At 38.7% G+C, this 23,177-nt stretch overlaps 2 protein-coding genes across 2 annotated transcripts in view; one reads left to right on the forward strand and one right to left on the reverse strand.

The window, feature by feature from the left end:
- The window catches only part of LOC125266467 (retinoic acid-induced protein 1), a 64,115-nt gene extending 51,077 nt beyond the window's left edge, over positions 1 to 13,038 (forward strand). Inside the window, exons 2-5 of the mRNA XM_048187161.1 lie at positions 316 to 6,072; positions 6,595 to 6,688; positions 7,086 to 7,135; positions 12,344 to 13,038. Of these exons, the coding sequence (XP_048043118.1) occupies positions 334 to 6,072; positions 6,595 to 6,688; positions 7,086 to 7,135; positions 12,344 to 12,352 (5,892 nt within the window). The 5' untranslated portion in view covers positions 316 to 333 and the 3' untranslated portion in view covers positions 12,353 to 13,038. The remainder of the gene's footprint in view (positions 1 to 315; positions 6,073 to 6,594; positions 6,689 to 7,085; positions 7,136 to 12,343) is intronic.
- Positions 13,039 to 17,652: 4,614 nt separating this feature from the next.
- The window catches only part of srebf1 (sterol regulatory element binding transcription factor 1), a 33,486-nt gene continuing 27,961 nt past the window's right edge, over positions 17,653 to 23,177 (reverse strand). The window contains exons 17-19 of the mRNA XM_048187188.1: positions 21,639 to 21,821; positions 20,938 to 21,049; positions 17,653 to 19,148 (exon numbers count right to left, since the gene is read on the reverse strand). Coding sequence (XP_048043145.1) covers positions 18,928 to 19,148; positions 20,938 to 21,049; positions 21,639 to 21,821 — 516 coding nt within the window. The 3' untranslated portion in view covers positions 17,653 to 18,927. The remainder of the gene's footprint in view (positions 19,149 to 20,937; positions 21,050 to 21,638; positions 21,822 to 23,177) is intronic.

The following is a 23,177-nucleotide window of genomic DNA, read 5'->3' on the forward strand; positions in this document are numbered from 1 at the left end:
TAATAATAGTAGCTGCACCTGTCATAGGTATGTACCACAGAAGATGATACCACCAATGGGCTGATTCCTAGATTTAATATAATATAACAATGATTGATTGCAGCTGCAGTAAGGGAGAGTGAAATTTTATAGTGCTCATTGAGAGATATATGATTTGATTTTATGAATGACTGAGTATGTGTACATTCTAATATGATTTGTTTTAGGACAAATACTGCAATGAATTCAAATTAATTGAATGCGAGAATGATCACTGATAAGAAAATGAAGCCACTAAGCACAGCCTCTCTCTATTTTTTCTCTCTCTTTCCAAAGAGCCCCCTAGCTGGAGTCATGCAGTCCTTCAGAGAGCGGAGTGGTTTCCATGGCAACCAGCACTGCTACCAGCAGGAACCCCAAGAATTATCGCGCCTTGAGAGTTATAGACATCATCACAGCCAGTCCAGACAGGGCTATGAGCCACACTCTCTAGCTGCTGCAGGGATGTCAACAGCAGGAGCAGGTTCTAAGGACTGTTATGGACAGCAGACCTATCCTGTCTACACCAGCACCAGTGCTACTCAGACTAAAAAACCTTACAGAGGAGCCAAAACTCCAAACCAACACCTGCAGGCTGGCTACAGCAATCACATGGGCCCTGGATACACCGCCCAGTATATTAGTGAAGGTCACTTGCAACAAAAATGGGATGAGTCAGCTCAGATGACCCAATTTGAACAGGACATGGTGGGACGGCTAGAGTCTGGGGTCAGTGGGTCATCCCAGTACCTAGAGCAGAACATGCTAGCTATCTCTCAAAGTCAGTGCCATCTCCCCTCCCAGTCCTCTGCCCCATCCTATACAAGTTCCCATCAACAGGGCCTCCCACCCAATCCAGCACCATCTCCTTTAATGTATCCACAGGGCCACCTCCATTTCCCTCAGCACTCGCAACCCCCTTCTTCATCTTCTTCATCTTACATGGAGAAATGTAATACAATGCCACATGGCTACAAAGGCTATGGTATACCAACTAATGCCCAGTATGGAAGACAACTCAGCAATCACAGCAGTCTAAAGCAGAGTGGATACAGGCCTCAGAATAATTATGGTTATCAACAAACTCCCTCAAGACCTGGATTTGAACAGGGCTCCCTGCAAGGAATGTCTGGTACACAGGAGAACCTTCAGAAATTCCAGCACTACAGTCAGCCCCAGCAAAACTACTGCATAACAGATATTTCTGTAAGGTCACCAGATCAATACTACCAGACCTGCAGTCCAAGTTCCAGTCATTCACCTGCAAGGTCTGTGGGAAGATCTCCCTCATATAACTCTACACCTTCCCCCTTAATGCCAAATCCTGATTCTTTCCAGTATGGCCAACCTCCCATCAACCCTGGGGCTTCCTCGTCCACAGGTTTGCAAGACCAAAATATGCTGATGCCCCCTAATACCCATTCATCACCCAGTGTGAACCACCAGTCCCAGAGCTATTCTGGCTCTATGAAAGAACGATTCTCAGAAAAGCTCCTGTCCAACCCCAGTTTGTGGAGCCTCAATGCCCTGACATCTCAGGTTGAAAACATCTCCAACAATGTTCAGCAGCTACTGCTGTCAGAGGCCCTTATGGCTAACAAAAAGACCAGCAAACGAAACCATCCAAAAAAGGGAGAAGACTATAGAGGTCAGTTAAAGGGTATGGAAGAGTCATCTTGTCCTGATAACCAACATGGTCCTCCTCCATCTGATGCTTATAGCATTCCCAGATCCATGACAGCAGAACTACAGGAAGGAGGATACTCTAGCAGCACAGAGGACCAGATGGACAGGAGCTATTACTATTTTGGTCAAGAAAAAGGTCAAGCACACACCCAGACACACTCACGTCTCAGCCTTGACACAGTGTCCACGTGTTCCTTAAACTCAGCTGATGATGTATCCGTCAGGTCAGGTGACTCCGTTCGAAGTCTCCAGAGTGTAGCCTCTGAGGATAATCTCAACTGTGACCCCAGAGTACAGAGAGTTTTGACTGGAGAGGAGCCCAACAGCTCTCTCCGTTGCATTAGAGATGAGAGGTCTCCCATCAGTGTAACAGCTCCAAGTCCTATGAAACAAGAGAGTAATTCACCACCAGACATAAAGCGTTCAGAGAGTACTCTAAAGGAGAACTTTGAGGAGTCAGCATGGACTGAGAGGATGGCTGATGAGGAGGAAATTGGACAAAGAAAACTGTCTGCAGACCGTGAGTGCAAAGGAGAGGTCACTGAAAAACAAGAGAAGTGGTTGGAGGATGAGAAAAGTCCTTCACTTTTTCATAAAATAAATAAAGAAGTATTAGACGAAAGCTACTCATATGGAACAGAAGCAAATATCTACCAAGGGCTGCAAAACAAATACAATTTAGATAAAGGAAATTCAGAAGAGATAGACTGTTTTTCTGAACTTAATCACAAAAGTAATGAAGGCACAGAAATAAAGTCAGAACATTTCAAATCAGAGCCACAGACTAATGTTGAAATGCTTGTGAAAACATCACCCAGCAATTCAGGCACTGATCTGTATTTGCCAGAGAAAGAAGAAAATTCAAAGAGTGAGAATTCAGTAGATAGCCTCACATGCACTGAGGGACCAGTGGACACCCTTGAGGAGCAGCCGTCTGTCCTTTCCCATAATTCCACTGAGGTAAGAGATGAAAAGGAGGATCTGACAACCTCAGAGGAGGTCATTAATAATAGAGCAAGACCACAAGAGTCCTTTCCAGAAGTCTGCAGTACATTTGAGGAGATGGGAAACATGCCACAAGTCAACACAGAAACAGCAGAAAGCTTTGCCCAGGACACACCACACAGAGGCAGTGAAAGGAGGTCAGGCATACGTGACATTGCACCTCAGCCTCACACTGCCAAGAGTGGCTTCTCAGCTCTCAATGAGAAAACAACACCTTTGGCTCAGGCTAGGGATCATCACATCGATCGTAGTGATGCAAAGGTACTGGAGCCTGACTCTCCTCAGTTGCCAGGCAAGTCAATACTGCACTCTGCACCATCTTGGGCTGACACCCCACCCTCTCCCAAGAAAGGGGATGAGGATATGGAACCGGGGATTAGCTGTCCCAGTGCAGTGACTCCCTCAGCCAAACCAGAGCCTTTGGCCCCATCTGCACATACAAGAATGTTTGGTAAGAAACATGCACGGGGCAGGAGGAGACTAATGCATTCAAGTGTAGGAATCAGAAGGCAGCTAAGTGTAGAAGGAGACAGTGCTCCACCTTCTGCCCAAAATCCCAGTATGCCCTCCAGCAAAAGCTCCCTTATTCCTGATCAGATGGAAACTGCCCACCAGAATGTTAGCAGTCAAACACAGAAGCTTGTGACAGAGAGTTTACCATCGCGCATGTGCACTCGCTCCTATGGTTCACAAAGTAGCCCAAAGGTCTGTCCTCAAGAGAGAAGGAAGCCAGGTTCAAAGCCTGGTCCAAAACCAGGTTCAAAACTAGGTGTTAAGCCAGGTCCAAAGCCTGGTCCAAAATCAAATATAAAACCTGGTCTAAAGCCTAGTCCAAAATCAATTTCAAAACCTGGTCCAAAACCAGGTCCTAAACCTGAAGTTATGCCTAGTGTAAAACCTGGTCCCAAACAAAGTTTAAAATGCACAGGGTCCACAGAAAATGCAAAGCCTGGTCCAAAACCTGGTTTAAAGCCAGGTCCTAAATCTGGTCCAAAATCTGGTTCTAAACTAGGCTCAAAGCCTGGGGCTTTACCAGAAATACTTGTTCCAAAGCCAAGTCAAACAACCACAGAGTCAAAACCAATTGAGGGGGTAGTGCCTAAAGGTCCAGGTCGACCAAGAGGCATCACTTCTAAGATAAAATCAATAAAAAGAGATGAAAATATTCAGATTACAAAAGACCATCCCAAGGACACACATGAACTTATTTTACAAGATGTGAACACAGCATTAACTATGGACACACTTGTCGGTGTGGTGGACAACACTAAGAATGAAACTTTGGGTTCCACTTTGGAGTCTACTCTAGCAAGCAGTTGTGTAAAGTCTTTAGCAAGAGATCAAAAGTCCATGGTGCTGAGATCACGAAAACAAACAAGAGAAAAGTTGACTGAAGATAAAGAGCAAGAGAGTGATAAATCAACTGAGACACCTTCAGCAATGCTCATACACTCACAAATACAGAATGTTACTGTGGATCAGTCATGTAAAACTGAATCTTCAAATCTTGAATTACCTAAGCAGAAGGATGTCTCTACAGATTCACTTCAACAACCGAGTGAAGAGATAGTTTCCATCAAAAGAAAATCTAGTTTACCATCATTAGACACCAAAAAGAGGAAGAAAGGTGTGCAAGAGAGTCGAGTGAAGACACAGGAGCCTCTATTAGATACAGTTACAGGAGTCTGTATTGCAAAGGGAAAGCGAAAGAGAGGACAACATTTGCAAGCAGAATCTGTAAGCACCACTGTAACTGCTGATAACCCTCCCACTGATGACATAAGTGACATGCCTTCTGTACCTCCTCAGTGTCCCACTAAAACCAAGTATTTGCCTCCTCGGAAAGGCAGGGGACTTAAATATGAGGCAATGGTTCAGAAAATCACATCCCCAGGGTCCAAAAAGCAACCTTTAAATATTCAACCAGATATTGTACCAGACGAATCAACATCAAAACCAGTGCCACAGGTACCAGAGCTGAAGGAGACAATAAACACCCCTGAGGTGACTCACATGGAGGGCGAAAGCACAATAAGTACTCAAGAGACCCAAAACACAGAAATTCTAACTCCAAGGAAAAAGAGGAGAAAGTGGGCCACGGTAGAGAGCAGTGATGCACCAGATGTAGCCCTGGAGGCTGGGAGCCTCGTTATCAACACTCCAAGGCTAGCCAAACAGAGAGCCATTAAAAACAACCACGAGATGCATCTAAAGCAACGAAAGAAGAGAAGAAAAGGCATTGAACCACAAGAAAGCATCCCCATTGTGGAGCAACAGGAGCCTAACCAGACTGATATTTTGCCCCCAACTCAACCCTCCTTCTCTTTACCAGAAACAGGTGAACAGTCACAGCATGAGGAGCCACCAACAGAACTGTGCTCACCATTAATAAAACCAAAACGAGGCAGACGGCCATCACTCAAAAAGAAACAGGAAGAACTCTCAAGTCAAACAGAAGATGACAAAGTAAAGGAGAAAAAAAAGCCCGGCCCTAAAAAAAAGGTTCTGAATGTCCTCAAAGTTGTAGTAAAGAGACCTAAGATCAAGACAAAATGCAGCAATGATTTCCCCCCAACAGTGAAGGGGACATTATCAGACTTGCATCCAGCACTAGGTGATGGCAAATGTTCTTTCAGACCATATGTACACATTGACAGCTCTTTGGAGCTAGCATCTCTTTGTACTATCGTCAACAGGCCTGAGGAAGAGCAGATGCTCAGCCAGGCAAGAAAAAAGAGTGCAGCTAAAATGAAAAATCTAGTCACAGTTACCAAGGCAGTATCAGACTCCTCAGTAATGCTCCAGGGGCCCTTGGTTAACAAAAGCCTAATTGAAAGGTGTCTAACGTGCTGCCTATGTGGAAAGCCAGCAAATTACAGGGAGCTTGGGGACTTGTGCGGCCCCTATTATCCCGAGGACTGCATACCACGAAAAATGCTGTCTTCAACACACAGAAATGATTTCAGGCAAAACAGCAACTGTGCAAATGAGACAGAGGTCAGCTGCATCTCAGAGCAGATCACCTCACAGAGTGCATGTGTGAAGGACGTTTATCAAGATGCAAATGAAGGACATAGTGGGCATCCCAGGAGGGGGAAAAGGGCAATTAGGGAACCATTAAGAACCCGCCCCACCTTGCGAATGAGATTTAAAAGACTGCTGCTGTTGCAGAGCAGACTTAGTGGATCTTCTCCCCCTGCTGGTGAGGAGGGCAGTGGAACAGCTCTGCAGAGATTGCAGATGGAGGCTGAGGCGAAAGAACACTGGGCTCATGAAGCTTGTGCTGTCTGGACCACAGGCATAATCCTGGTAGCAGGCAAACTCTTTGGGCTGAAGGAGGCTGTTCAGAAAGCTGCAAATGCAGTAAGTGTTTCATTTACATTAAACACCATGCATTAGTAACTTCCTGTACTGTTAAATAAAGAGGCAAGAAAGAGCACATCTCGGAACTCAGAAATAGCTATATACACCACATTCTATCCCACCATGACTCAACTGGAAATGAAATCAACTGTAATATCATCTTTGACTTCTGTCTAGACACTGACAAAAGACATTTTTACACATAATAAGGTTAAAGATTCAAAATAAATGTATCTCTGAGATGAGGTTGTGAGAACAATGTAGCACACTACTGTAGGAAACTGTATACTGTTTCGCATTCTATTTTCATAAATTAGTATACACTAAACAGTAATCAATATATTAATATTCCATTCCAAACAGTGTAACAGGAAATGATTAATACTAAAAAATTATATACTTTAAGTCTAGTGGGTATAGAATTATATTAGTTTTACTATATTATGTGGTGGCTCAGGGGGCTGTGAAGGGAAGAGTCGAAATTTTAGAGAGAAGCTCCTCAGGCTTTCTGTTTCATCACAGAAATGCTCCAGGTGCCAAGGTGAAGGAGCTTCCATCTGCTGCAGCTGGAAGAGCTGTAATCAGAGGTACCATTATGTCTGCGCCAAAGAGACGGGTAAGAGTTCTGACATTTTGAAGTGTGCTGTTTGTTTGTCTACAATATTTACTGTCCATCCAATGACTCCACCCTCCACTTCATATGCTCCGTCTAGAAACCAAATAGAGAATGCAAGCCTATATGAAGCATATATAATTACTGATTCTATGTGTATCACAAACCATGCTTTAAACTATCAAGTTGAGACATGACAGGAAGTTTCTGATCAACAGGTAAAAACAACCAATTATACTTATGTTTTCTCTGTGATGTTTAGCTGTAGGGATATCACTGGAGATGGAGATAGGTCAAGTCAGAAACAAAAGGGCAAGATGATCTTGCTTTGCATTTTCAATGGCATTTTCTAACTTATACCTTAGATTCTTCCCTTTCTTTTCTCTGTATCTTTTTCCAGGCTGCACGTTTCAAGAAGAGACCTTCTCTATTAAGTGTCCGAAACACAAGGTAAGTAGGTGAATTGGTTTTGCACACAGCAAAGGACATCTCTGATCTAAAAGACATGTCCATTGTACCATGAACTTCAGTGTCCTTGTAACATTCTACCAACTCTATAACAACAGCAAGGAGTGAAACTAGAGAGCAGATCACAGTTCCTCATCAGCACCATCTCTCAGGGCAACAGAAGAGCCCTGAGCATATCTCACCCTTATCTGTCTGCTATTGACTGTGCAGCTCTCTACTGACAGCAGAAGTTAGTGAAGGGATGTTAATTAGACATTCTGGGCTCTCTCAGTCTCCTTGTTTCCCTTTAGGAGCCACAAACTTTAAAGAGAAGGAAAAAATAAAGACATTTAGAAGTGCTGCCTGATTATTATTACTGGATGGGGAATGGACACATTTTTCACTCAAGGTCTTGGCACTTGCATGTAGCAGAAAGCCTTCCAAAAAAGTTCCATTGCTCAAAACAAATTTTATACTGATTTTGCAAAATCCCAAACCTAAATCTGACATTTCTGCATTATTTACTCACCCTCCATGTCATTCCACACCTGCATGTATATTTGAACACAGCAGGAACATTTCTGAAGAGCTGAAGAATTCAAACAAATCATTTCCAAACAATGGCAGCTCATTTCGACCACAGCTGTCAATCACCAAAAAACACTAAAGAGCAATAAAGACTCATGCACTATATTCAGAGTCATTATATTGCATTTGCATACAACATGTGGGAACCGACAATGTCAATCCAGACATAACATGTCAATGTGCCATTTTGTTGCCATTGAATGGACTACTTCTGTGTGCTTTTATGGTGTTTTTGGTCCTTTTTGAAGCATGTATGATTCTGTTGTTGAATGGCAAAGAGTTGCATGAAGATTCTTCAAAATGCTTCCTTCTGTGTTCTACTGAATAAGTTATATGGGCTTAGAACAACGTAATACATCTCAGGTCATTTGACAATACTTGTGGCATAACGTTGATTGCTGTAAGCATTTTCTAGTTACATGTTAGTAGTTGATTACCTGTGCCAAAGGTACTCCATTATGCCAGACTGGTGCAATGTGGTTCCAAAAAGGCTTTTAGAATATTGATATGCAATTGCTTGGTGTTGTGGGTTGTTATGACTTGGATCACTAGACATGAGTCATGTACTTCATTGTCCATCAGACAAAAAGGATCTGATTGATTTGAAAGTAATAACACACCCCTCCTCAACTAAAGAAACAATACGGCAAGCTTAATACTTAGGGTTAGTATTAAGAAATAATACTAGTAATGCTCACCTTAGCTTAAACCTTGTTTCCAACGAAATTACCTGGAACAATTTGTCCCAGGAACTTTTTTCCAACTTTTTTCAAAATGCTGTGTGAACTCAACCAATCAGCATGTTCAGCACCCAAGTCCTACCCCCCAAAGTTCGTGAACTTTGAATAAGTACTACCTAGTGAGCAAGGACTTTCTGAGGGGGTAATTTTTACCTGGAACTTCATTTAGACCCTGGTCCCTGTGGTCGAAACACACCCCAGAGTACCACCCCAAAGTCTCTAGTTCTTAGGGAAAGTTCCTGCGGTGGAAACGCTGCTTTAGTTTCACATGCCTCTGTCTAAATGCAGTCTTATACAGTTGCATTTCCTTGTGCATTCGCCACCTACAGGCAATCTGTGTACTACAACTGAGGTAGGTCAGGGAGAGAGAAAGGAAAAGGGATAGACTGAACAAGAAAGACCGAGAAAATGGGCATGGCAGAAAGAGAGAAAGAGAAATGATATTCAGCAGTAGTACAGCTTCCTGTCGGAGACCGTGAGGCAAAACCTGGATGGAGATCAAAACAACCCACCCTCATCTCTCCAGCTCTACCCCTCCCTTCCTCTTTCACCCTCCCACGACAAAGGAAGAGGAGAACAGAATGAGAGAGAAATAGACAGACAAACAGAGCAGAGGAGAAAGTTCAGAACAAGCAGAGCACACATCAGCAGGGGGATCTAAGGGCTTTGGGTCTCTGGGATGCCAATTTGCCGCTTTAATGAAAGCGAGCGGTAGAGATACCACCCCCGTCCAGGTCTCCAAGGAAATCTCTTCCTCCTCTTCATCTTACTCTTCTCCTCTGTGCTCACATGCACTCAGTGGCGAGCTCTCTTTTAGGTTCACGTGGCTTGAGAACATGACAACAGCAATGCAGCACAGGCAGAGCTTTAAGTCAGGCCGAAGGGGGGCAGCGCAGAAGGCAGGGCAAGAGAATGCTGCCATTCTTTCCCCTGTACTTGCATGAGAAAAATTTCATTTGCATTTCCTCAAGGAAAAAACTATTCTAGCCAGTCAACAAAGGAATAGTGTTAAAGTTTTGGGTAAACTTAGGTTCTGCAATGCAGTCACTGTGCTAGGTAATAAAAATGGTTAAATATTTGTAACAGAGGCCAGCTAGTAGTCGCTGTGCGAATAAACCTCACTCCTCTGATCTCAAGAGATGCTCTAGCAGTTGACACTAGAGGTTGCTGCCTTATGCCGTCTTGTTAGAGCGTCCAACTCCCACGCCGGAGACCTAGGTTCGAGGCCCGCACAGAGCAGGACGAGTAAGACCTGGGTATAGGGGTTACATTGGTGCCGTGACCCGGATGGGAGTGAGGTTTAGGGGGATGAGTGTAACGGAGTCCAGCTAGTAGTCGCTGTGCAAATAAACCTCACTCCTCTGATCTTAAGAAATGCTCTAGCGATTGACGCTAGAGGTTGGAGCCTTTAGCCTCCTTGTTAGAGCGTCCGACTCCCACGCCGGAGACCTAGGTTCGAGGCCCGCACAGAACAGGGCGAGTAGGACCTGGGTGAGGGGTATACATATATTTAAAAAAGAAAAGACCGATCATAATTCAGTATGCAATTAGATAGAAAAATGTCGCAAATGTTGCGATGAAGTCATGGCAGACATTCCATCAATGTAATAAGAGATTCTTATTACAATAAGAGATCCTCTTCAATTAAAAAAAAAAAAACTAATGTAAAAACATGAACAGCTGCCTGCATATATATATGTAACTTCAAAGCATGCAGTGAGGCAGATCATGTGAAGCACATACAAAGTTCAGTTATTACGGCTGTGATCAAATCACAGAGAATGGTGTAAATACCAGATATAATCATTGTTTGTTTGGAACTTGAGAACGTTTGATGAATATCAATGCAGTGCTGCCTAACAAACACTGTAAGCAGGGCTGCGGTTAAATCGCGGTGTGAGAGAGATACTGATTACCAGCGTTAAAGAGCAGAAGGATTAGTTCAGAGATCAGAGAAAAAGCAAGAGATTGGACCCAGAGCAGAGGAGGGAAAGAGAACGAGAGCAAAAGCAAGTAAAGCTGCGGAGGAGGAGAGATACATAAACCAAGAATAACATCCGTGTCAGCGCAATTAGGAAACGGTCCTGCGGTGTTTTTTTCGGGCTGTAGATCCCGGCTCGATGCAGCTTTCATATCGGCGCAGCGGCCACTGTTCCAGCGCAGGCAATTAGAGAGCTCATGCAACGCGTATGATGCACAACCACCAACACAAACATGCGCATAATGCGGCCCTGCTGCCGCATACACAACACAGATCTCATGCACAATGCACAGATTAAAGATATATACTGGCAGATTATGCTATTTTTATAAGTGCATATTTTAATTTCAGCAAATTTGTGTACACATTTTTGTCATTATCAGCATCAACTACCATGGTCTTTAAGCCTGTCGTTCAATAATTTTTGGTTAATATCTTATAAGTCAATCAACAATGATGTGCTTAGCACAGCATTTATTTGCCAAAACAATGAACAGAACAGAAATAAAAAGCTAAAGTTACTCAGTGGTAGCTTACATGAGTAATCAGCATTTCAATTTTAAGACATCTTTTCAAATTTTGATATTATAAGACTGATGTTTAAATGATCAAACAGATGGAATGTTTTCAAGTGAGACAAATTAAAACCAAATCATCACAGATTTCATTAAATCCATTAGCTGTGCTGTTGTTTTCCCTCTAAAATGATGTCACTTCCTGAGAGATGATGTCATGTTAAAGGAATATTACAAAAGACTCACCGGATGGAAAGTGATATTTAGAATACTTTTTTGGATTAAAACAATGTTGTCAAGTAAATATGTTTTGTTTGTAGCATTTCTATTCAAGTAAGGAAAATGAGCACCTAGAAACCTAAATTGTGAAATAACTGTGATAATGTGATGAATGTACCTAATATGACTTCTATCTTTAAAGGGGTGGTTGATTATGATTTCACTTTTTTAACTTTAGTTAGTGTGTAATGTTGCTGTTAGAGCATAAATAACATCTGCAAAGTTACGACGCTCAACATTCAAAGCAAAGTGAGATATTTTCTTTTAAAGAATTCTCTGTTTAAGGACTACAACAAATGGCTGGTAGGGTCTACATCAAGCTTCTTCCCGGGTTGGTGACATCACTAACCCTAAAATTTACACAAACCCTGCCCCCTAGAACACAAAACAAAGGGGTGAGGCCATGTTATTGCATTACACTTAACACAAATGCAATAGCATGTCATAAAACCAAGATGACAACATAAGTTATAACCATAATTAAACTAAACTATACCTGTTCAATCTTCATGCAGTATATATTGTCTGACTCTGTAGGATCTTACAACAGTTCCCACATGAGCAATTTATAGATTATCATGACAGAATATGCTAATCAATTACTTAAATAACTCCACATCAGCAACATAAATTCATAAACTAACCATTCAGAAACATCCTGTTGCATTCTACGTCACTTCTTGAGTCTCTCCATCATTGTCTGACTTTTGAACATAAAAGGCTGAACAGTTTCGGACATTTTCAGTGAGTCTGCGTGAGGTAATCGATGCTACTAAGTGTTAACAAGAGCTCTTGAAACTCCGCCCTCTTCTTGAGAGCAGCAGCTCATTTGCATTTAAAGGGACACACAAAAATGGAGCGTATTTGCTCACCCTCAAAAAGTGACAAATTTAACATGCTATAAAAATGATCTGTGGGGTATTTTAAGCTAAAACTTCACATACACACTCTGACTTATTTTACATCTTGTAAAAGTGGCATTATACCACCTCTTTAAAAATTAAGAATTCCATAGAAACGAGGGGGGCTTAATAATGTATATGAATGAGGAATATTTCAGCAAGCCTTTCTCCACTCTTACGCATTTCAAAATGGATCTGTTTTTCAGGCAATGTAACATACCGGCGGCGCATGAGGACTGGTGAATGTCACCTATGCAGTAGAACAAGGACATGCGTCTGCCTGTGTGCTGCAAGTCGCTGTGGACACCCAAAACACATAGAAAAACTGGGGCTTCAGTCGAAGCACAAAGATACTGTAGCAATACCGACCCAAGATCAGATCATCTCCGAATCCATCCGGCCCGGCCCAAACACATAAACCTTCATGACCAAAAGCTGAAAAAGGGAAAGACACTTTTGTTATGAATCCGAATGTGCCATTCTTCCATTTTATTCCGTATTCTAGAGCGGATGTTATCAGTCGGAGACACCTGGTGGCGGATTTGGCCTGCTGCCCCGAGTACTGGCTGGCACACGTGTGTATCCACTGTGGAAGAGGGATTGAAATTTGAAGATGTCATGCAACACTGGATGTATTTCAATGGACACTTACATGTTACAAAGAAAAAAAGTGAAAAGTGAAATTGTACATGGTGTGCTTTACAGGTCTAAATATTCTGATATCATGAAAAAAACAACAACATATAAATGCATTATTTTAATATACTGCTACTCCAAGATGTAGGCTTATTTTCATGTGCATTTGAAGACAAAACAGCATCACTGGGATGTCCAACAGTGCATCCGGATGAAAAAAATATACATTTTATATATATATATATATATATATATATATATATATATATATATATATATATATATATATATATATATATATATATATATATATACGTCCATACAGTGTTGGGGGTAATGCAATCAGATTACTTTTTCAAGTAACTTAGTAACAAGTTACTTTTGTTTTCCCATTTATTGACTGAATTTGCATTTCCTTCAACCTGAGGCTTATTCATTTCACTTTTGGTGTGAAAGGGCTTTTACATTTGACAAAAATATAACTTTTTTTTTTTGTTGTTATTAAAGAAAAAAAAAGCAAGCCCAGCCCAGGTGAGAAAAAGTAACGCAAAAATAATGTAATGCATTACTTTCTATAAAAAGTAACTAAGTAACATAATTAGTTACTTTTTTAGTGTGTAACACAATATTGTTACACATTATTTTTAAAAGTAACTTTCCCCAACACTGCGTTCGTATTATGTGTATCAGCTTCTCAGCATTTATTAAAGGGATTATAAAAATTTTGTCATCCTTTACTCGCTCTTATGTTGTTCAAAACCCTCATGACTTACTTTCTTTTGTGAAAAAAAGCTATATTGTAGAACAACAGCACATTGGAAATTGTCTGGGAATAGTTATTTAAATTTCATTCTCATCACATGACTTGAAATATAGCACTCTTGGAATAGATTTTTATGATAACGTTTTGTCATTTTGGAGTTTGACAACCCCAGTCCCCCATTCACTTTCATTGAGTGAAAAAGGGCAGCTTGGACATTCTTCTAAATAACTCAACTGAAGAAAGAAAGTCATATGGGTTTGGAAAATAAACATCTAGATGAGTAAATAATGACAAAATTGTAATTTTGGTTGAACTTTGAGCTTACGAAAGTCTCAGCACAGTGAAGAGATCCATATCACAAACAGATTTTACATTTACATTCATGTTATTTGTGAAATGATGCAGAAGACAACGTGAAAAACTGAAACTGAGAATTCATAGTCATTTAATCAGATGTATATGTGACTGACATACAGTATTATAGGCTTCACTTCACTGCAGTATTACAGGTAAGACCGCGCATAGAGATGACAGAACCATCACGTAATTATTTGATTCCTAATTCTAAGTAATTGTGTATATAAGTATTTGATGCTGTTTAAATGTAAGATGTGATGTACTATTATAATTGTGTATAGTATTTCTTAGAGATGTTTATTTTCTATAAAACAAATATGTTATTGCTTACAAAAGTTATTAAAACAATGAATTAAAAGGACTTTTTTTGGAATTGTATTTGTCCACAGCTCATATTGCAAAGTTTCTGGTATTTTCTTTTTATGTAAAGCTGCCATGAAATATAAAAGATGTGTGAACATGAACAGCTGTCTTTGGAATTAAGATCAAAATCACGTTTTGTTTTCTTTTCGTGCGTCTTTGTTGGTGCTCATCGCAAAGTAATTCAGTGCTATTATCCTTAAAGATGTCCCTGTCTCACAGCCAGTGGTCTGAAATTACATCTGGAGGCATACAGAAACAGATCTATGCCTGCTTGCTTTCTTAACACCTTTATTTACTCTGCTGGGGGGCTTCTGTTGGTTTAGCGAGGTGAAAACAAAGCCATTCTATTTCTAGTTTGTCACAAGTGAAATCAACATCTTATCACCCAACCACCAGCACACATGAGTTTCTGTATTTATTTCTGGAAACGATACCCTTTCTGTATAAAATAAATATTCAGTGCTAAAAAAAACCCATAGGCCCTCTGAATAAATCCCTCGATATGCAACAAAAAGTTCACGTGACTTTGCCTCAACAGAGGATGTGATTGATAACTACACTCATTGGAATCATCATTTTTAACAAACTATTACAACTATCCGCACCCCAAACAGCCATAATATGTGTTTTAGCATATGGGTTCCCAGATAGCACTTGTACTTCTGCAAGATGTCTGTTAAAGATCACTTCATCTGGAAAGCATCTGTTGTTTACAAACATCTGATAGACATCTTTAAGATGTCAGTTTTACATACATTCTAAATCATAAACATCTTAAAGACATCTTCTAAACGTCTATTTGACATCTGACAGGAAACGTCCTATATAGACTTATTGCAGATGAGCAAACACTCTAAAAAATACGTCTTCCAGACGTAAACACACACATCAAACAGACGTCTCTGAGATGTAAGTGTGCAGGGTTTGAAGTTAGCATAAATACAAAGCATCAAATTAAACTAGAGAAACAGCTACTTTATATTATGTAAGTTAAATAACTACAGCCTATCTACAATTCAATGATTGCTGAGCAAAAAAAAAAAAAAAAAAGGCTAATCTTGATAAAACAAAATTTACTTTCTTACCTGAAAGTCCGTTTTTTGTTGTTGTTTTTTTTTTTGGTTATAAAATCTACAAATTTGCTCAGTCACATGCAATTTCTCCTGTGAGCTCAAGAAGAAGATGGAAGTGTATGATATTGATGATGTTACCACAGCTCTTTTCTGAAATGTCAAATTTACAGTGTTACATCCGTGTTACAACACTCCCCGGTCTCTCCTATTAAAATATTATTATTATTGAATTAATATAGTGTAAATCAAGTTAATTTAATTTCAGCAAATCTGTTTACATAGCATTTTTGTTTCATTATCAGCCTTATATCATACCTTAAAGGTACACTAACCGAACAAAACTGAATGCATTTTGCGGAAGAACGTTGTTTTGTTTGTGCTTCGGCTCTGTTTGACTGTGCGGATGAATATGGTTGTCCTGCTGCTCATAACACATTCACTAGGCTAAAGAAATAGCAGTTTAGATGGAAACTAGGATCTCAAGCTAACTAGCTGAAGACTGCTATCTATACCTATTAAATAGACACGGTACTTCCTTGAAAATAAATTCCAGCACGCCACAACAGCCATAATGAAAAGACCCTTCACAATAGATACTTATTAGTATTATATAATTATTGTTTTTGTTGTTACATTTAATTTATTGCCACACCTTAATATGTGAATTATATTATCAGAAAACTAAACACATTTAGCGTCGTCAGGCTTTTGTTTGTGCTTAATGGATAAAACAATAGAGCTGCGCACTCAGGTTTATGCCTGCTGTAAATTTTACCTGCCACAAGATGGCACTGTTTTTGACCGAAACATTTAGAGAAAAGCTACAAAGATTTAAGAGGCTTCATTTCGCCATCCCTACTCAATAGTTTTAGGCCTTTTTGTAAATGTTTCAATAGAATTTAGCTGTTTTAGAGAGCGTTTACTCATTTTGAGCCTGTTTTTAAACATTAAAGGCCCGCTGAAATGTCTTGGATCGCGCAGATTTAAAGGGTTAGTTCACCCAAAACTGAAAATTCTGTCATTAATTACTCACCCTCATGTTATTCTACACCCATAAGACCTTCATTCTTCTTCAGAACACAAAACATATTCTATATATATATAAAAAAATATTCTCAACGCTTTATAATATTAATATTGAGCCACTGTACTCACATGAACTGATTTAAATATGTATTTAGTACCTTATGGATCTTGAGAGAGGAAATGTCATTGCTGGCTATGCAGAATTTGACGAATTTCAACTAAAATATCTCAATTTGTGTTCTGAAGATGAACGATGTTGATTCTCGGATTATTACGAGATCTGTCGCGTTCTCTTTTTGCCAGCTCTTTTTGACTGACTGAACTCCTGAAATGTATGTAATTTTCCGCAAAAAAACATCCAGCTAGGTCTAAAACACTGAGAATAGGCTTACCATAGTGAAACGGTAAAATTTTAAAAACACTTGTCACACTTTTTACTTTAAATATTTCTGTTTTTAAAGTAAATTTCTGCATACACACATAGCATAAAACATTTCCAATGTAATTTAATTTATAAAACACTCATCTTGAGAATACAGTTTAAGTTTTTGGTTAAAATTCACCTTCATTATAAAATTGCGTTTTGTCCAAATGTTTGTCAGTGTCCTTATTGTGCTATTCAACAGTTATAGCAAATATATAATAATAGAATGTTACCTTGGAGGTTTGAATTTAAAAAAAAAATGATTCTAATTTAGAACTATTCTAACTGGAATTACATTGCGGTTTATGCTTATACTCACCAAGGCCTTGTTTATTTTATCAAAAATACAGTAATATTGTGAAATATTACACAATTTTAAAATAACTGTTTTCTATTTTAATATATTTTGAAGTGAAATGTATTCCTGTGTTGGCAAAGCTGAATTTTCAGCATCATTACTCCAGTCTTCATTGTCACATGATCCTTCAGAAATCAGTCTAATATGATGATTTGATGCTCAAGAAACATTTATGATTATTATCATGCTGAAAAGAGTTGTGCTGCTTCATATTTTTGTAGAAACCATGATATTTTTTCAGGATTCTTTTAATATCAAGTAAATAATAATAAACAAAAAAATAAAAACAGCATTTATTTGATATTAAAAATGTTTTGTAACACAAAAATGTCCTCCTGGAGAACTTGAACTTAGACTTTACATTTAAACTCATTTCTGTTTTTACAAAAATTATTTTCCATGGTAATCGGCAGATGCCGCCAAAATAGGCCGAACCCAGAACACAATAAATTGAAAATAAAAGTAAATTACGTTTTGCCTATAACATCAGGAGCCAAAGACACACAATGGAGGACTTCATTACAAAAGACTTTTATTTACAATCTTAAGAATAAATCAAATATAAGACAATATAGGATACACTATGTGTGCGTCTGCAAGTTTAAACACGGTTCATCTTTGAGACTCGATCACAAGCACTACAGAAAAGTTAGCGTACAAGTAATGAATGTCAATTGCAAATCTCACGGTTACTGCGGATATAAAATGTGTCTAGTAATCAGAGTTCGTACATAACGGTGGCTAGAAATGAAATATAAATATAGTTCTCTCCCTAACAAGAGCTGCAGGTTGCAAATCTTATCTTTGGATAAAGATGTTAACGCTGATGTCTTTGCTTTATAATCAACACTTCAATAACATTCGAATGCAGATGGAATTATTACTCCAATGGAAGACTTTACAACCAAACTGGTTGGAAATACAAATTAAATAGTAGATTCAATGGCAAACGGTGGGCTGTAGGTGACCGTGCAGCCCACTCACTAAATAGTGCAAATGGACACAAATCCAGCGAACAAAGTCATACTGTGGCTGCAGGTAGAAACCGTTTTTTTTTTTTTCTGATGAATACTTCAAATCATTCAAACTGGTTAAATTTCAGCAGCACGACAAAATCGACCATCAGCCCCTCTTCAAATACTGCTCACCTACAGCGTCAGACAAATCATAAATACACTTAGTTAAAAATATATACAAAGAAAGAACTTTCATAAAGCCTTAATTTTCTCAAATCAATATGTAGAATTCATCCCAGATGGTAACAGGTAAGTAGGAACTACTTTATTCAGCTCACAGTTGTTTTCCTCTATCGTAACGTTTCTTTCTTTCAAAAGGTGCTAATAGTAAAGCAAAGCTCTACAATATATGTCCAATTCAAGCACCCGTTGGACCAGAATCCAGTTTACCCAACCAAAACACCATCTTGTGGCCAAAGTCAGCACTGACAGTGCATCGTTTTACAAAGGAAACCGAATAAAAATACCTTCCGTTCAATCTTTGTGTAGGGCATATAAATAAGTTAAATAATTACTTTCATATCAAAAATATCAAGGATAGGGTCCTGTTATCGCCCCTGCATCTTGTAATCGGATATGCAGTGAAGAATTGTTGGGGAGAAAAACAAAAAAAACATCTTTGCGTTCCTGGATGACATTGACTGAGGCCTGATATGAAAAGCGAGGTTGATTCTCTGGAGAGATGTTGGGGTGTGTGTGTGTGTGTGTGTGTGTGTGTGTGTGTGTGTGTAAAAGTGCTCTTTAGTGTGTGTGTGTGTGTTGGTGTGTAGTTGGCTAGGTGGACGTGACGGTCGTTCCGCTGCCTAGTTTGATGATCATCTGTTGGCAGTCGTGGAGGGTGCGTTTGTCGCCTAGCTTCTCCAGCGTCCGGGCGGCGTCGACCAGCATGCCCACCCTTTGGCCCGGGGCGGACAGGAAGGAAGGGGGCAGATAGCGACACGCCAGCATCACGGCCTCTGCCTGCTCGCGCTGGCCTGGACGCATCTCGCACTCCTCTGTGAGAGAAAACACACACACAGTAAACGTAAGCAGGGTGCAAATCTAACACTCAGAGTTAATAACTTTTTTAGTGACTGCAATATGATGCAACATGATTTAAATTGAATAATAATGTGATTCAAATTAAACCAAGTAATGTTGTGACCTGCACATTTTTTTACCAATTTTTTTCATTATTTTTTTTTTCAATCATATATAATATACATGATTATATTATTTAAATACATTAAAAAAACTACTAAACCCAGACTTTTTCCATTTTCCATATATATATATATATATATATATATATATATATATATATATATATATATGTGAAATATTATTCCAATTTTAAAATCATTGTTTTTTATTTGAATATATTGTAAAATGTAAGTTATTCCTGTGATCAAATTTGAATTTTCAGGATCATTAATCCAGTCTTCAGTGTCACATGATCCCTCAGAAATCTTTCTTATATGATTTGATGTTCAAAAAACATTTATGATTATCATCAATATCGAAAACAGTTTTGCTGCTTCATATTTTTGTGGAAACCGCAATGATTTGTTTAAGGATTCTTAACAGCGTTAAAAAAAAAAAAAAAAAAAAAAAAAAAAAGAAGTCATTTGTAACATTATAAATGACTTTATAAATTTAATTTGTCTTTGATGAAAATATAAAAAAAAAAAAATTCTTGGTAACACTTTACAATAAAGTTTTATTTGTTAAGATTAGTTAGCATGAACTAACAATGAACAACACTTCTACACCATTTAACAAATTTAGTTAATGTTATTTACAACATTTACTAATATATTATTAAAATCAAAAGTTGCATCCGTTAATATTATTTAATGAACTGACATGAACTTACAATAAACAGCTGTATTTTTATTAACTAACATTACATTTGACTGGTATATATATATATATATATATATATATATATATATATATATATATATATATATATATATATATATATATATATATATATATATATATATATATATATATATATATATATATACCAGTCAAAAATTTGGAAACATTACATTGCTGAAAATTCAGCTTTGATCACAGGAATAAATTATATTTAGAGTATATTAAAATAGAAAACCATAATTTTAAATTTTAATAATATGTCACAGTATTATTGTTTTTTCTGTATTTATTATGAAATAAATGCAGCCTTAATGAGCATAAGAGACTTCGACTGGTAGTGTATATATTATATTATATTATATTAATTATATTATATTATATTATATTATATTATATTATATTATATTATATTATATTATATTATATTAGAATAATATATTTTTACTAGTGGGTGCAGGACACTATAGTTCATTTATGTAAGTGAGGATAGCAAAATAAAGTAAACTGTGACATATTATACCCAAATATTCTTCATACAGTGAACTACCAGTAAAATTGATAAACATTTGGAACCAAAATTATTCAGAGACTTTGACCTGACCATGTTTTGCTTAAGTGTTATCTGACATAATTGAGATTTTTTTTTTCTTAAACAGTTTAATTCAGTTTAGATCTTGTCATATTTTATTACCATTTTTTTTTAAACTATAGTAAATAAACTGTAATTATGAATGAAATGTTCAAATTTTGGTTTGACTGTATATTCAAACAAGGAATTCTTCTCTGATGTAAACAATTCTATTCAAATAAAGACATTTTAAATTAAAAGGGCTTTCAAAGTAAGTCATAAGAGAAAAGCAGCTAGAGCTAGAATTGTCTTGGAAAGGCTCAGTGCACAGAAACCCGCCGCATGTTCACCTGTTCTGCTTCCAGGCGTGGCGCGGCGGCGCAGACTGCGGTCCAAGAGCTGGTGTGTGCGTGTTGGACTGGCTCCCGCCATCAGCCGAGCTGTGGCTTCATGCAGGAACAACTGCAGAGAGAGAGAAACGGAGCCATTGAGTTACACAGAAACGCTCCATAATCCTGCCTGAAGAATGTCAGTTAAACCTATGCAAGAAAACAATGTGTTTGATGTCTTATTCAAACTTCCTTACTGAACAAGATCATTGGGCAAGGTTTTTGGGAAGCTACTTTAAGCAGGTGAATCGGCTAAAATGTTCAGAAATACAGTAAAAAATGTCAGATTGTAAATTTGTAATTCTATTGTTTTTACTGTTTTTAAATGTAATTTATTCCTGTGATGTAAAAGCAGAATTTTCAGAGCTGAATTATACACCGTATTTGTGCTCCTATATGCTCCCTCCACATGTTAATGCGTGTTTTTTTTTTGTTTTTTTTTAATAATTAATTATCAGAGCTTGAGACTGGGTGTGGTTATGGTATATAGCGTTTGATTGTTATATAAGATTTCGGTCATTCTGCCCGACCCAGGTCAAGTTGTATGCAATAGTTTGCTTAAATAGAACATTTCTTAGTTCAATGAACCAGCGACACAAGTATGACCACGTGTGATTTTTCGTGTGGACTCTGCCCTGTGTCTGTCTGTGTGCACGTCTCACCCTGCGCATGGCCGGTCTGAAGCTCTGAGCGAGTTTGCGGAGGGAGCTCAGGTCCTGCTGGAAGCCCTGCAGCTCTGCAGGTGAGGCGGCCGTCGGCGAGCTCTGCTGCGACGCCGCCTGCTGCTCCCTCCACACGTTAGTGCGCGTCACCAACAACAGATCACACAGCAGCAACTGCACCAGCTACACCAGACAGAGAGAGAGAAAGAGAGACAGATGGACATCAAATGAGACATTTTGTTTCATTCCAAAAGAAAAGCCTTAAAATATTTTTCTTTGAGAGCACAAATACCATCTGTGTGTGTTTGTGTGTTCTGGCATATGTGATTTATGATGACACAAATGTGTATAATGACATGGTTATTACTTCCTGTGTCCTTGTAAACCAAATGGCTTATAAAATAAGCATACTAAATGGTGTTTTTTTGAAATTCAAAAAAATGCAGACAGTTTCCTGTGATGGGTAGGTTTAGGGGTAGTGTAGGGGGATAGAAAATACACTTTGTACAGTATAAAAACCATTACGCCCCGTAAACCACATATACCAACGTGTGTGTGTGCAAAAACAACAAACTCAAAGAACATTTTAATGTGTTAAACACACTATATTTTAGCATCTGTTAAAACCATTAAAATTAGCTAAATCATGCTACCAATGTGCTCATTCACACTAGAAACTAGCTACCAATGTGTTTTATCATGCTAGCATTAGCAACGTATTAAAACGTGGGAAATGTGCTAAATTATGCTATCAACATGCTAACAACAGTTGCGTCCCAAATTACCCACTATACTATACGCTATGCACAATACTTATGCACTCTGTACTCAACCGTGTAGTGTGTGAATTTTATAAGGTTATTTTGTCATTCAACATCAGAGTCTGACAGCCCCTCCCCCTCCACTATGTAATTAAAGCTGCGAGTGCATGAAGTGTCCAACATTCCACTACTCACAATGTTTATACTACCTAACAAGTTAGCAACATGCCAATTAATGCTAGAAACGTAAGGCTAAATCATACTAACAGAGTGCTAATTCATAGAAACATACTAGCAACAATCTAAAAAAATGTTATCCAGCCATCCATCCATGCATTTGTCCGTCCATCTATCTATTCATCCATTCATTCTTCCATCCGTCCATCTGTCTGTCCATCCATCCATGCATTTATCCATCCGTCCATCTATCTATCCATCCGTCCATCTGTCCATCCATCCGTCCATCTATCTATCCATCCGTCGTCTGTCCATCTATCTATTCATCCATTCATTCTTCCATCCGTCCATATATGCGTCCATCCGTCTGTCCATCCATCCATCTATGCATTTATCCATCCGTCCATCTATCTATCCATCTGTCCGTCTGTCCATCCATCCATCCGTCCATCCATCCATCCATTAATTCATGCAAACATCCATCCGTCCATCCATCTATCTGTCCGTCCGTCCGTCCATCCATGCATCCATCTATGCATCCATCCATCCGTCCATCCATGCGAACATCCATCCGTCCATCCATCTATGCATCCGTCCATCA

The sequence above is a fragment of the Megalobrama amblycephala genome, linkage group LG1 (genome assembly GCF_018812025.1).
Source record: "Megalobrama amblycephala isolate DHTTF-2021 linkage group LG1, ASM1881202v1, whole genome shotgun sequence".
Classification (NCBI taxonomy): Eukaryota; Metazoa; Chordata; class Actinopteri; order Cypriniformes; family Xenocyprididae; genus Megalobrama; species Megalobrama amblycephala.